The 12,426-nt window shown below is 36.3% G+C and overlaps 1 protein-coding gene across 1 annotated transcript in view; it reads right to left on the reverse strand.

The window, feature by feature from the left end:
• Positions 1 to 832: 832 nt before the first annotated feature.
• Positions 833 to 12,426, reverse strand: part of gucy1a2 (guanylate cyclase 1, soluble, alpha 2) — a 44,028-nt gene continuing 32,434 nt past the window's right edge. Inside the window, exons 8-10 of the mRNA XM_027998973.1 lie at positions 9,365 to 9,519; positions 6,936 to 7,178; positions 833 to 6,810 (exon numbers count right to left, since the gene is read on the reverse strand). Of these exons, the coding sequence (XP_027854774.1) occupies positions 6,959 to 7,178; positions 9,365 to 9,519 (375 nt within the window). The 3' untranslated portion in view covers positions 833 to 6,810; positions 6,936 to 6,958. The remainder of the gene's footprint in view (positions 6,811 to 6,935; positions 7,179 to 9,364; positions 9,520 to 12,426) is intronic.

The raw sequence follows: 12,426 nt of genomic DNA on the forward strand, positions 1-12,426 counted from the left end.
CACAACATCATAAAACAGGAGAATACTACTTCACAGTTATTAAAAGGAGATCTCATACAGCAGCTTCCCTGCACATATCCTCATGAGTTAACAAAAGAATCCATCTCCTATGAACCCACTGCTGAAATGCTAACACCACTGACATCCCATAATTCAGCAGAGCTTCAGTTGACTAGTAAAACGAGTCCAGTATGTAAATTAAAGGAAAGTCCCCTCTGACACTCCTGTAGCTTGTGTTTGTGTCTGATTTCCATCAGCAGGTTTGCCTGTTTGATGTTAATCCCAAGTGTTGTCCAGTGAAATATGCAAAAACATGCAACTGTTAGTGTAACGACTTGTTTGTCTGGATGCACGGAGGGCGAGAGGGTAAAGAGACAACTGGAGGATGTGCCGGGGGGAATGAAGCAATGCAGAAGGGTTTGAATAAATTAAAGACTGAGCTGCATTAGAAAAAAACATTTCAGTGTGAGGACTAAATCGCCATGTAAAAGATGTAATAAAACATTGATTTGATTAGTTTGCAATAGAGCCAAAGACAAACATGGTTTGGAAATATAACCTGCAGTCTGACAGCGAAGTGCTCTGTTAGGAACTTATGGAACAATCAGATCTCTGATGTATGATGGAACTTGACTATTAAGGGCTCCATATATGAGAAGGAGAATCTTAACCCCATATCTCTGGATTTAGTCTTTCAAGAAACATTAAGACTTTTATCAGAACTTTTTCGACCTTAAGTCTTTGTATGCAAATTCAATATGTAAAATAACTGCTGAGTGTCTCAAAAATGTGGTGACAAATGCATTCAAAATAAGAGTCCAAAGCTTTTTTGTAATTGTAAAGATACTCGGTGTTTTCTTTTTTTTATTTACAGCATGTAAGACAGAAGATGTGCCCTAAACGTCAGCTGTCATCAAGCACCCTAAAACACAGCAAACACCTGATCCAAACAGCAGGGTCAAACACAATTTATGTCCAGATGTGCCTTGAAACAAACCAAAAAAAAAGAAAAAAAAACAGAATATGAAGATTTGTGATTAAGTGTACTGTTTCCAGAAAAGGAAAACTTATCAGAGGGAGCAGGGCTGGATATTTTTTTCCCTCTCTGTATGAATGTGAACATTTCAGACATTTCAGAAAGTTGTGAGTCATGTTGCTTTCTGCTGTAGGAACCAGGCAACCATTGATCAAACTGATATCGGTTTCTAATCAGCTCGGACTTGTCGCAAAGTGAGTCACTGGGAATATAGTTAATCACGGCAAATAGATGTATTTTATAACATTCAGACATAAACAAAAAATAAAAAGTTAACTCACTTTAAATGAAAATGATGCATATAAAGCAGGGAAAAAAAGACATTTTATCAGTACATCAGTAAAGAAATCAGCTTGAAATATAACATGGAGTGAAAATGAAAATACAGAGAATATTTTATTCATCATAGTCATAGGAAAAGACATCACTTGAGGGTGCAGGATGCTTATGTGTGATTTGGGACAGTCAGTTTAATAGTAGATGGTTCAAACACTGACATAAATGATCTACCTAAGCAAGGAAAACAACTGAAACAGGTTACTGGATCTTTTTTTTTTTTTTTTTGTGAACTAATTTTGATAAGGCTCAAACAGAATTGTAAGTTATTTGACTTTATAAAATGATGGTGTAAAATAAAATCCTTATTGATTTGGCTTTTTGTTACTGGACACTGAGGCCCTCTCACACTTGACTGTAATGGTTTGTGTGAATATTTACTGCAGTGTAATAATCCATGACTCTGCAGAGAAACAGCACCTGCAAAACCTCTTTGTCAGAACAGCTAGAATCACAAGATTTCCTAAATGTCTGATATTATACAAGAAACTGGAGAATTGGACACAAGTTGTGTGGGTGTGATGCTAGCGTAATCCGCTTTATTTAGCCCAGAAACAGAGTTTAAGCTCCGAAGCTCAGTGAAAACAACACCTTTAGTACATACAAGGCTACAAGAGTTGTATTTGTTATATAATACTGCATGTATGCAATACTAACCTGTAATATCAACTCATAGTATGTTAACATATGTACATAGGACTGCTTATAAGATTTCACCCTTATGTATCTGAAAACTGATTTGTCTCCCTACATACATATTATTATTGCTTCACGTGGGTGCTGCAGGTGCTGCTTCTCTGTTATTACCTTGAGCGTGCATTGTTGTTCAAAAGCAGCTTTATGCTTTGCCACTATCAAACAGAAGCATGTTAATAACATTTCACTTTCTTTCAGTTTGACTAATGTCTTCACACAAAACAATCTACCAGCCCTGATGCTGAGCAGCAACTTGTCTAAGAAAAATTAATGCACACTAGACACAAATACTCACTGCTTAAGATTAGATCTTCTTACTGAACAATGGCACTAGTTTTGAGTTAATTGTCTTCTTGCAAATACTGGCATTACTAATGTCTAGATTTTTTTTTTCATCTGTGCTCACTTTTTCCTCCAATATGTCAGTTTCTTAAGTGTAATTTCATAATACAAAGCAATTTAAAAATAGATATGAGAAGATTTTTTACAGTAAGTTTGGATAACACAATTGGTATGAAAAACATTTTTAAATACTGTAGCATTTATTTAAAGCAAGATTTATTTTCTGCTTCATATAGTTCATGTAGACAAATATGAAGTTAAACCATTATTTCTTTATCATTTGGCACATACAGGAATGATAGATGATATGTCTTAGAGTTACTGTGGAGAGAAAAAAAAATCAATCAAAAATATAATATATATTTTTTAGATATTTTAAAAATACTAAAATTATCTCTATTTACTACTTACCAGAATGATAGGAGAGATTTTTAGAGTTTTTATTTCAGCTTTCCTCAAATTCAAGTTAACATATCTTTCCATAGTAAAATGTCAAAAGGTTTTGGTTCTCCTTTCATAAGCTTCTCAGATTAATTTGTCCCATTTTTCCTGACAGAACTGGTGTAACTGAGGCAGATTTGTAGGACAAGTTGCTTGGACCCAAATGCACCACGAATGTTTTACGGGACTGAGATCAGGAGTTTTGATGGTCCTCAACCCACTTAGTAATTAATTTGGCTGTGTGAGTAGAGTCATTGTCTATTCGGAAGTATTCGCAGCAAATGGGTCATTTTAAGGAAAATCCACATCACGTAATGTATTTTATTAGAATTTATTATTTTTATTTTTTTACTGTGTGTCACATGTATTTGTTCTTTCTCAGTAAAACAAATGTTGATTTTTGGACCTAAAGTATCCTCTGGAATATTACCTTTATTTTGATACCTGAACCAGTCAAATAAACCTTGTAGTTCCTGAGATATATGGAATTCATTTTGGGGCTGTCATTTTCGAGAACTCTCCAAAAAAGAGGCTCTGTTAGGAAGAGATTAAATCAATGACTTGTCTAAAGTCATTGATTTAATATTTACACATCATGATGTCATCTATTTTGTGAAACAACATGATGCTGCCATCCCCATACTTCACAGAGTGGACTATGTTTTTAAGCTTGTGAGTTTAGACATCCTTATGGTGTTTGAAGTTGGATATAATTGCTTGGGCAGACAAACATGGCACCTCCAGAAATCTGAAAAGTCCACTCGAGAAGGTACCAGCCCAGGGTTCGTTATTCTCTTCCCCATACCTCGGCCAATTTCTTTCAATTTTTTGCATTATGTTGCACAAGGAAGCAGTGTTTTTGAGTTGTAGCCATAACTACATCGACAGGTGGCCTTCATTTAATTAAAAGTTTATGAAATTATCTGTCATAAAGCCATGCCATTATCATCAATGATTTCCAAGTTGTTTAATTTGGAAACAATTTTAGTTTATGATAACTTTCATAAAAAGTTACATTTACTTCTCTCTCCCACTATTCTTGCATTATTAAATAGTAGTAATTTTAGTAACAGTAACTGATGCAATACAGGAAAAGTTTAGTCAGATTTTATACCAGACAGTGAAGAAAGAAATATTGTATATTTTTATACAGTATATGAAAATATATGTTTTCAGCTCTAAATGTAATCCATGGAAAGTCTTTAGATTTAAAGCTAACAATTTCCCATTTCACCATGTTTTACAAAAAATGGCTGCATGATCACATTTACTCACAACAATGTCCCTTCAAAGTCCAAATCCTCCTTACGCAAAGCTGTGTTAATGTGTTGATCCCTGGATAACATCTGTATTTTCAAACTCATCTGATGAAAAAGAATTAGAATACAATAAGCCGACCACTGCGGATAAACCACTGATGAGATGCTATGACTTTGACCCAAAACTGAAAAGTAAATCTCACACTAGAAAACATGAACAAGTCTGTATTTTTTAAATCTACTCTCACTTGCTCTATTCTCTGTTTAGTTTTATTAATAGTATAATTTTTTTTTACCATCTCTTTAATAAATCTGTATTCATCTATTTATTTATTACGTTATGTATGTATCACTGACAATGACATAATTCACCGCTCAGGTATGTTAAAAGCAGACACTTTTGTTATTCATTATTTCTTCTCTTCCAATAAAAAGTATTGCATTTTAAAGCTGGTGTCACTTTCCTTTACATTACTTGTGAAAAAGGAGCATATTAACATTGGTATTTTTTTGCATCCAACATACAGTAAGTGATTTTTCATATGGCATGTGTTTCAGGCTCCTACAATTAGCTAACGATCTTCCAGAATGACACACAGAAACCACGCTGTTACTTAGAAATTATGTCTAACCTGTGCTGGTGGCATCTTTGAAACAAACTGGCACATTTAGTTTGTTATTTTAAGTCCTGCTACATAATTTTGCAAGTTTATTTTTCTTTCAAAGCATGTATGAAGGATTATGGTTGTAGAAATGACTTTCAGAGAAAAAAACTCAAAGTTTATTTTAAACTACAACGTAAGCAAGCACAGAGGAATGCCTTATTTAAACCTATTTAACCACTGTCATTTCTGAACTTGTTATGGGCAAGTAGTGTGTTAAAAACAGCTGTGATGGGAATGTTTGAGTAAGTCTGATTACAATGAAAAGGTCTTCCTCTTCAACCAACTTTTCAATTTGTAACATCTGGGCTGAATTTCACAGGTCGTGAAAAATAGCAATTAAATAAATGCTAATTTAGAACACAACACAAATCTGTAAAGTCTCCAGTAAAATACTCTAAAGCCAAACTATCCAAAACCAATATTTCCACTTTATGATGACCAATTTTTAATAATCATGTTTGGATTTGTGTAGCACAGCCCGGGTTATTAACTCAGCAAGTTGAACTCAGTTTGCCAGCAAACAAGTCAACTTGAATTTTATTTACAGTTATTCCCAAAATGTATTCATAGCTCCACAGATTTAAGTGCAAAGTAATTTTTGAATTACCAGCAACTTCTTTTCCTGACTCACAGTAGTGTTAACATTTTGGTGTGGTCCCGCTATTGTCCAGAGTTGAATCTAATGAAAAAAATAAATAAATCATTGAAGGGAGCTAATGAGCGAATGACCAGAACGATGGCAAGGTGACCTTTCAACTTGAAAGACTAGGAGGTCATGAAAATTAAAAGTCTAAATCTGTGAGGGGCATGAATCATTTTGGGCTTCTGTATCTTGGTTAAATTTCCACAGGGTAAAACATATGCAGGATTTTTTTCATTAGTTTTTATAAACACTGCAATTAGAAAAAAAAAGTACATCTTTAAGTTGGCTGTATGTTCAGTAAAACCTTTGATTCAACGTTCTTTCATATCTGGACTGAGGAACTGTGAACTGTGTCTGATTCCTCCTGTCAGTTCTACAAACTAAAACACACAACAATGTTATTCCTGCAGACATGAAAAGGGACATACCTGCACACAAATACCTGTTAGCATTGATGTCACCTAAACAAGATGCAGACCAATCTGGGAAGGTCCATCCTAAAAGCAAAGCTTTTCAGACAATGCTACATGTAGCTAAAAATGCTGATTAGTTGAATGCAAGTAAGCACAAGCTGGTAAATGCTGACAACAGCTTATCTTATTAAAAAGAGACTAAAGCATGTAATACACTAAAAACAAATAATCACAGGTATAAAAAAAAAAAAATTAAAGAGTAGTTGCTGTGAGACATCTACATTTCTGTGTTATTAGCATTCTGTTTATCTCCATTATTATAACATTGTCTGCTATAGTTTGCTGAGGATCCAAAACAATCAGGGCTATAAGTTTGGATTAGTATGACTCTAGTTTGCATTCATCTTCCAACGTTTACCTTTTCAAAGCAAATCCTCTTGTTGTTTCCTTGACAAATCCCAGCCAGCTGGCCGCCTGTCAACAGTTTGGAGGAGCAGCTCTTACGTTTAGTAAAGCATAACATGACTTACAGACAGATGAACATGAAGGAAACGGAGAGTTGTATCGTTTTCCATTACAGGTCTTTGTCGCACATGAGGGCATGATGGACAGCAAGTCATACAAAATTCATTCTTCAGCACCCACCTTATAAATGAAAAGGGGTTTTGTTCTGTTTGCAAATGGCTAATGAGGGCAACAGTGGTCATGAGTGTGATCGCTGTGAGTTTTAGCTCAGTTCTGTTTAATGTGGACAAGGGTCTGGGTGTTGTCTGAATGTGAACCGCTGCAAAGAGCCAGTTCTGCAGCCGAGACATCCAGCTAGAACAGAATTTTTGTCCAAAGGTTTTTCCACAATTTGCTTATATCAGTCCACCTCTTGGAGGATAGATAAAGGACTACTGTAGCTGCTGTCCCTTAAGTCATTTGAAGAATATCTCCACTGCTCAGGGAAGAGATGGGGACAGTTGTTCTCTTTCATCTGTGATGAAAGCATATTTCACCAATCAGCTGTAAATTCCACTTTTTACATAGTGCATTTGCATAACCACAGATCTGCATGACTGGTTTCCTGTATGTTCATGTGATTCAAATCCAGTTGCTTACATTTTAAACATCTGTGTATGATTCTACAAACTGGTTTCTCTTAGAAACATTGTCCCAATGCTGTAGGAAACCTTCCTCATAGAGGCCGGAGGAGCCGAGCGAGAGCTGGTAAGTGAGGCGTGGCTGTGCGAAGTCCCTGCCTCCAGGAAGTAACACGTCCCTGGGATCTCTTTGGGAAAATTCTCTGGGAGCTCCAGCCGAGAACGGGGGATGAACGAAAAGGAGCGGTCATCTTTCAACAACCTATTGATAAAAGAACAGAATCAGCAGTTGTAAATAGTGTAAAACAGAATACAATAACATTCATTAGCTGTTTATCATGATAATTTCAGTAAATATGATCATTTCTAACCTTGAATTTCAGAGCATCTATTAAGTTAAGAAAAATAAATCCCAAATTAAGAATAATTTTTTCTAATGACCAGTGCCACCATTATTTGAAAGCCTAGCCAATCCCTTTTAAATACATATAACTAAACTTTTTCTGAAAGCCACTCCTCAAATTTAATTAATTATTTAATTTCCCTTTGGGATTAATAAAGTATTTTTGAATTTAATTGAAAATGGAAAAATCAGCAGAACTTGAGCTTCAAGTAATCGAGATGTGAGCAGAAACGAATGTTGCCTATTTCTGACCAAAGCAACAACTTATCTCATGTTTTATTGTTGTGGTTCTAATGCTGAATGCACCAGGATTCAATTTTGGGTGCATATATCTTGCAGTTCTGTACCCACTCAGAATAAAGAAAATAATAGAAGTCAGAACAAGGCCATAAAACTCCGTCTTTTGCTTGAGACACGGAAGTTTTGATAAACCTGTAGTCAGTTTCTCTGTCCTGCACACAGACTTTTATTTGCTAAGAAATCTATTCAATTTGAATCATTTTGTGATTCACAGTAGCTTTAACTACTAATAGAGACTGTTTTTGTGTTTGTTTTTTTACCATTACTGCAAAGCTAGTTTTGATGTTTTAAGGTAGAGTGTTGTTTTAAAGGGATAAGGAGATTAGAAGATTTTCTGAGGCCTTCGGGGAAAACATCTTTACTTTTTTTTAAAGCCTAGTGAGGGCTGTCACTAACACATTAATTTGAGTACCCACCATCTGGCATATCACTGATCCACATTTTTCTATGTCCCCCACTGATTCGAGCAGTTCGTTGGACACAGAGATGTGTGTGAAGCTTTACTACCAGCTAAGCGAGATATGCCATCCACAAGTACCAACTGATAATCTGATGCCATTGAGACTTGCCTGAGAAAATGTTGTGTTTCCGTCAACGTTAACTAGTTGTCTGTCCCAAAACACTGCTGAGAGGCTATTTGTCTCTGCAAACTCAAGAGAAACTGTATTTTCACACCAATTCTGAAGCTGAGCCCAGGAAATAGCCCCTTTCTACTACCTGCTGTTATTCTGACACTCAGTCCCGACTGGTAACCAGAAGCTCATTCATCCAGAGACCAAAGCCTGTATTTGGCAGTACGTGTTACCTACTCCCTCAAAGTAACCCAGGCTGGTCCTCAGTGAGCTGAGGCTCCTGACGAAGAGAGAAAGATAAAGAGCATCCTTTTTTCACTGCCTGCTTACTGTGAACCAGATACCCAGGCAGTGAGTAACTTGTGTTTCTGGTGGGAGAGGTGTGAATAAATCATTTATTAGTCCTTATTTTTCTTGTTTATTACTTTTTATTTTAACTAAATATAAGTAAAGACACATTAGTATTAGTTTGACTACTAATAGATTTGCATATAGATGTGATAATTAGTTCATGGTTATTTTCCTATAATATGAACACTGCATCATCACTGATTTGACAATAAATTGGAGCAAAGAGAAATTAAAGAAATATCTTGGTATTTTAAGTGTGAAATGGAATTATTACCTTTAAAAAGGAAAGATTTCACTTCAAATCGATGATTAGATTGATTAAGTCCTACCAACAACCTTTAGGATGAACTGAAAAATGGTTGCAGAAGAGAGGGTCTGTAACTCTGGTTGATGTTGAGAGATTGTGCAGAGGAAAGGTCAGAGATCCCACTCTATGTATGATCCATTGGAATGAACGCGTTATAGTAGAAGACAAATTGGTAAAAAACGTGTTGTATAAAGTATTAAGAGTAGGATTTCATAACGTGTATTAAAAAAAAAAAAGCATTTATTTCTTAACTTTTGAAATGATTCCATACTGAATAAATGTAATCATAGTAAAGGTTAGTTAGCTTTATGTTGTTTAAATATAGTACTGGAACAAAAGATTCATTCTATGGGTTTTTGACTCATCCCTACCAAGTACTTAAAAATGGCAAGCACCTTGTAACAGATGTGATCAAAAATGTTTCTTTATAATTTACCTTTAAATCTCTATGAAAAACAACATCAGGGCTTACTTTGTTTTATTAAAAACATGCATTTGTATATGCTGGTACTTACTGGTAGGTTGTTGGACTAACATTGATGCACCTTGGATGGCTTCCTGATTCAAACTTGCTGGCTAGAGTGACGTTGTTCCCAAACAGGCAATATCGCGGCATTTTAACCCCAACCACGCCTGCCAGAACCGAACCTGTGTGGATACCTATTCTTAACTAAGAGAGGGAAGGAGAAAGACAGAAGGGAAGAGCAATTAGACTCATGACATGTCATGAAACTCCTGTTGAAGTTCCTTCTAACAACTAGAACAGAATATTGTCCTTGGGTTTAGATAAGAAGGCCAATCATACATGAGATCTCATGTTCAGCTCAGAAAAATTAAATTAGACAGATATCGAAAATAGAAACTGAGCCTCAGTGTGTCATGTCTGCAGCAGAGAATATGGGCAAACTCATTTAATTTAAGCCTGAATTCAACCCAACCTGGCCTCTAGAGTGACATGACACCAGGCACTGCAGAGCGCGCTCACAAATTAGTTTTCCGAGCTGAGCTGAACTGATGGAATTAATTACTGTACAGTACAAAAGCATTCTTGTTTTGGGGCTAGAAGTACTGTGTATGCTTTGGGATGAGTAATGGACATTGTAGCGAAGAGATCATAACTACATAATAGCTTGGATGTTGTTATCTAATCTCATATATACCCTGCAGCAACGGGATTTAAAATAGCATGAGAGTGAGAGGGAAAATTATCAATTCCTTCTCCCCCTGGTAACAGGTTTATGGTGCTCAATTTGTAATCTAGTGTGAATCTATACATAACTGCAGGCAGTGTGAAGGCCATCCTTCCAATTCAGGGCCACTTGATCAACTATTGATTTATAACAATTAGTTAAAGTTTGCATGCTGCACATCACAAACCAAACCCAGAGGAACCCAGTAGATTGTTAACAATTAATCTCAACATGCATTCATGGCAACAACAGCTGAGGGTTGTAGTGAGATAACGCTAGCAAATGCAAAGGCAATGGAGAGAATGGCAAAGTGAACCTATAATTAGATTGTTGGACCTTGACGGTTCAGGGGGAGTGATAAAGAAAATGAAACAGACAGCAAGGGAGAACAAGGATGGCAGGTGCACCATTGTGACCTATTTTTGTGGCTAAATCGCATACAGACGGCTGTATACTCGCCTGTCTTTACAACAGACAACCACTCAGACAGACACATAAACATACACACACAAATCTGCATCTGTGCCCACTGTTCTCTTTATTTCTGAGCCTTAAAATACAAACAGTAATAGCCGTACACTCTTCCCCTCTGTTTCGCCGTGAGTCAGCATCCATTGCACATGGCCCTCATTGAAGTCGAAGAGCAAATGCCGCAACGGCACAGGCAGCCAATCACAGCATAGCCTCTGGCCATGCTGACAAACAGATAATAGATACAGAGATAGACTGAAAGGCATGCTTCTCCGCATCCACATGTGCCAGCTCACACGCTTATATTCAGACTCGAAAGCTGCACCTCAGCTTTCGAGTCTGGTGTCTACAGCTTTCACTCCAACTTTGAAGTGGCAACGTTCTGCTGCAGTGTTAACTGGCTATTTACAAGCCAAAAGAAAAAAACATAAATAAATAAAAGAACATGGGAAAAATGGGTGTGATTTAAGTCCTTCAGATGGCTGAGAAATAAATTACCCAAATGTACGTAGATAGCATTACATTCATTGCTGATCTTGTTTGTGCCTCTGATAATTGCTTAACCAGTAAGCCTTGCATGGTACAAAAGTAATGATAACATTTAAATCACAGAACCAAACATAAAACAGTGATTCAACGAACAACTTGAATGATCAACATGTTTGCATTATGTTTGATACTCTACAGTAAACATAGTTAGCTTAGCACAGAAGGGTGACAAACAAAAAATTGGAAAAAGATTTGTTTCTGACTTTTGAAACACCTCGTCCATAGAAGAACAAAGAGATGCAGAGTGACAAATCAGCAAGAATAAACTGAAGTACAGACAGCAGATTGAAAAAATGTCAAGTGGGTAAATTAATCTGCGACGGACTGGCGACCTGTCCAGGGTGTACCCCGCCTCTCGCCCGGAACGTAGCTGGAGATGGGCACCAGCAACCCTCCCGACCCCATTAGGGACAAGGGTGAACAGAAAATGGATGGATGGATGGATGGGTAAATTAATTTTCAGCTTTGAAAAATGAAACAATGCAAACCACCAATAAGATGAAGATCCTGCTGTATGTCTGCTGCCAAGGGAAGGTTTGGTCCAGGGCATTTGGAGCTCAAATCTATACATGTCAATCAAGCAGAAGTCTAAGATATTAACAATTTAGACCCCACCAGGTATGGAAAGCCACAAGTGCCACAATTCACAATTTAAAGGTCCAAAAATTCATATTTATGAATGTTAATATTTAGTTAAAACTATAGATGTTAAATTAAATAATCTTTATTTACCTTAAATAATAAATTCAGTATATAATTTGTAATTATTTAATCCTTTATAATATTATTTTATCTATCCACATCACTGATGACTCAGTCACTCAGTAGGGCAAACACTGCTATGGAAATGGTTATTGGTCTGCAGCAGAGATTTTGTGCAGGTTAACTAATCAGATGTTTGACTTTTTCTTCACTCAGACAAAAGAAGCAATTCAAGATTAATTATCCTCAGCGGTTTGTAAATATTAATTGATTCTCTGTAAGGTTATAAAGAATAAATCAATACAATTCTTTCTATTAACTTGCATACAGTAAAATCTATATTTAGCTCCTGGAGGGACAAATGTGGTGCAAACTTAAAATTTGTTGCTATGGCATAAACAATCTGTTAATCGCTTTGTCACATAAAAATGTATCTTAAAATGAAAACTATGGCCTTAATTCTCCAACCATGTCCTTTAAAAAGTTTCTTGCAAGACACAGTGCTTGACTGTACCGATATCCACTTGTTATGACATGTTTTCATGGAGGAGATGCAGATGTGTCCTCTCTGCAGCATGGACGGCATGCTATCTTTACAGCTTTGTAAACACTGGAAACTCTCTGTTGGACCAACTGAAATGACAGCACCTACAAATGCATCGTTG

Source organism: Xiphophorus couchianus, chromosome 18 (assembly GCF_001444195.1).
Source record: "Xiphophorus couchianus chromosome 18, X_couchianus-1.0, whole genome shotgun sequence".
Taxonomy (NCBI): Eukaryota; Metazoa; Chordata; class Actinopteri; order Cyprinodontiformes; family Poeciliidae; genus Xiphophorus; species Xiphophorus couchianus.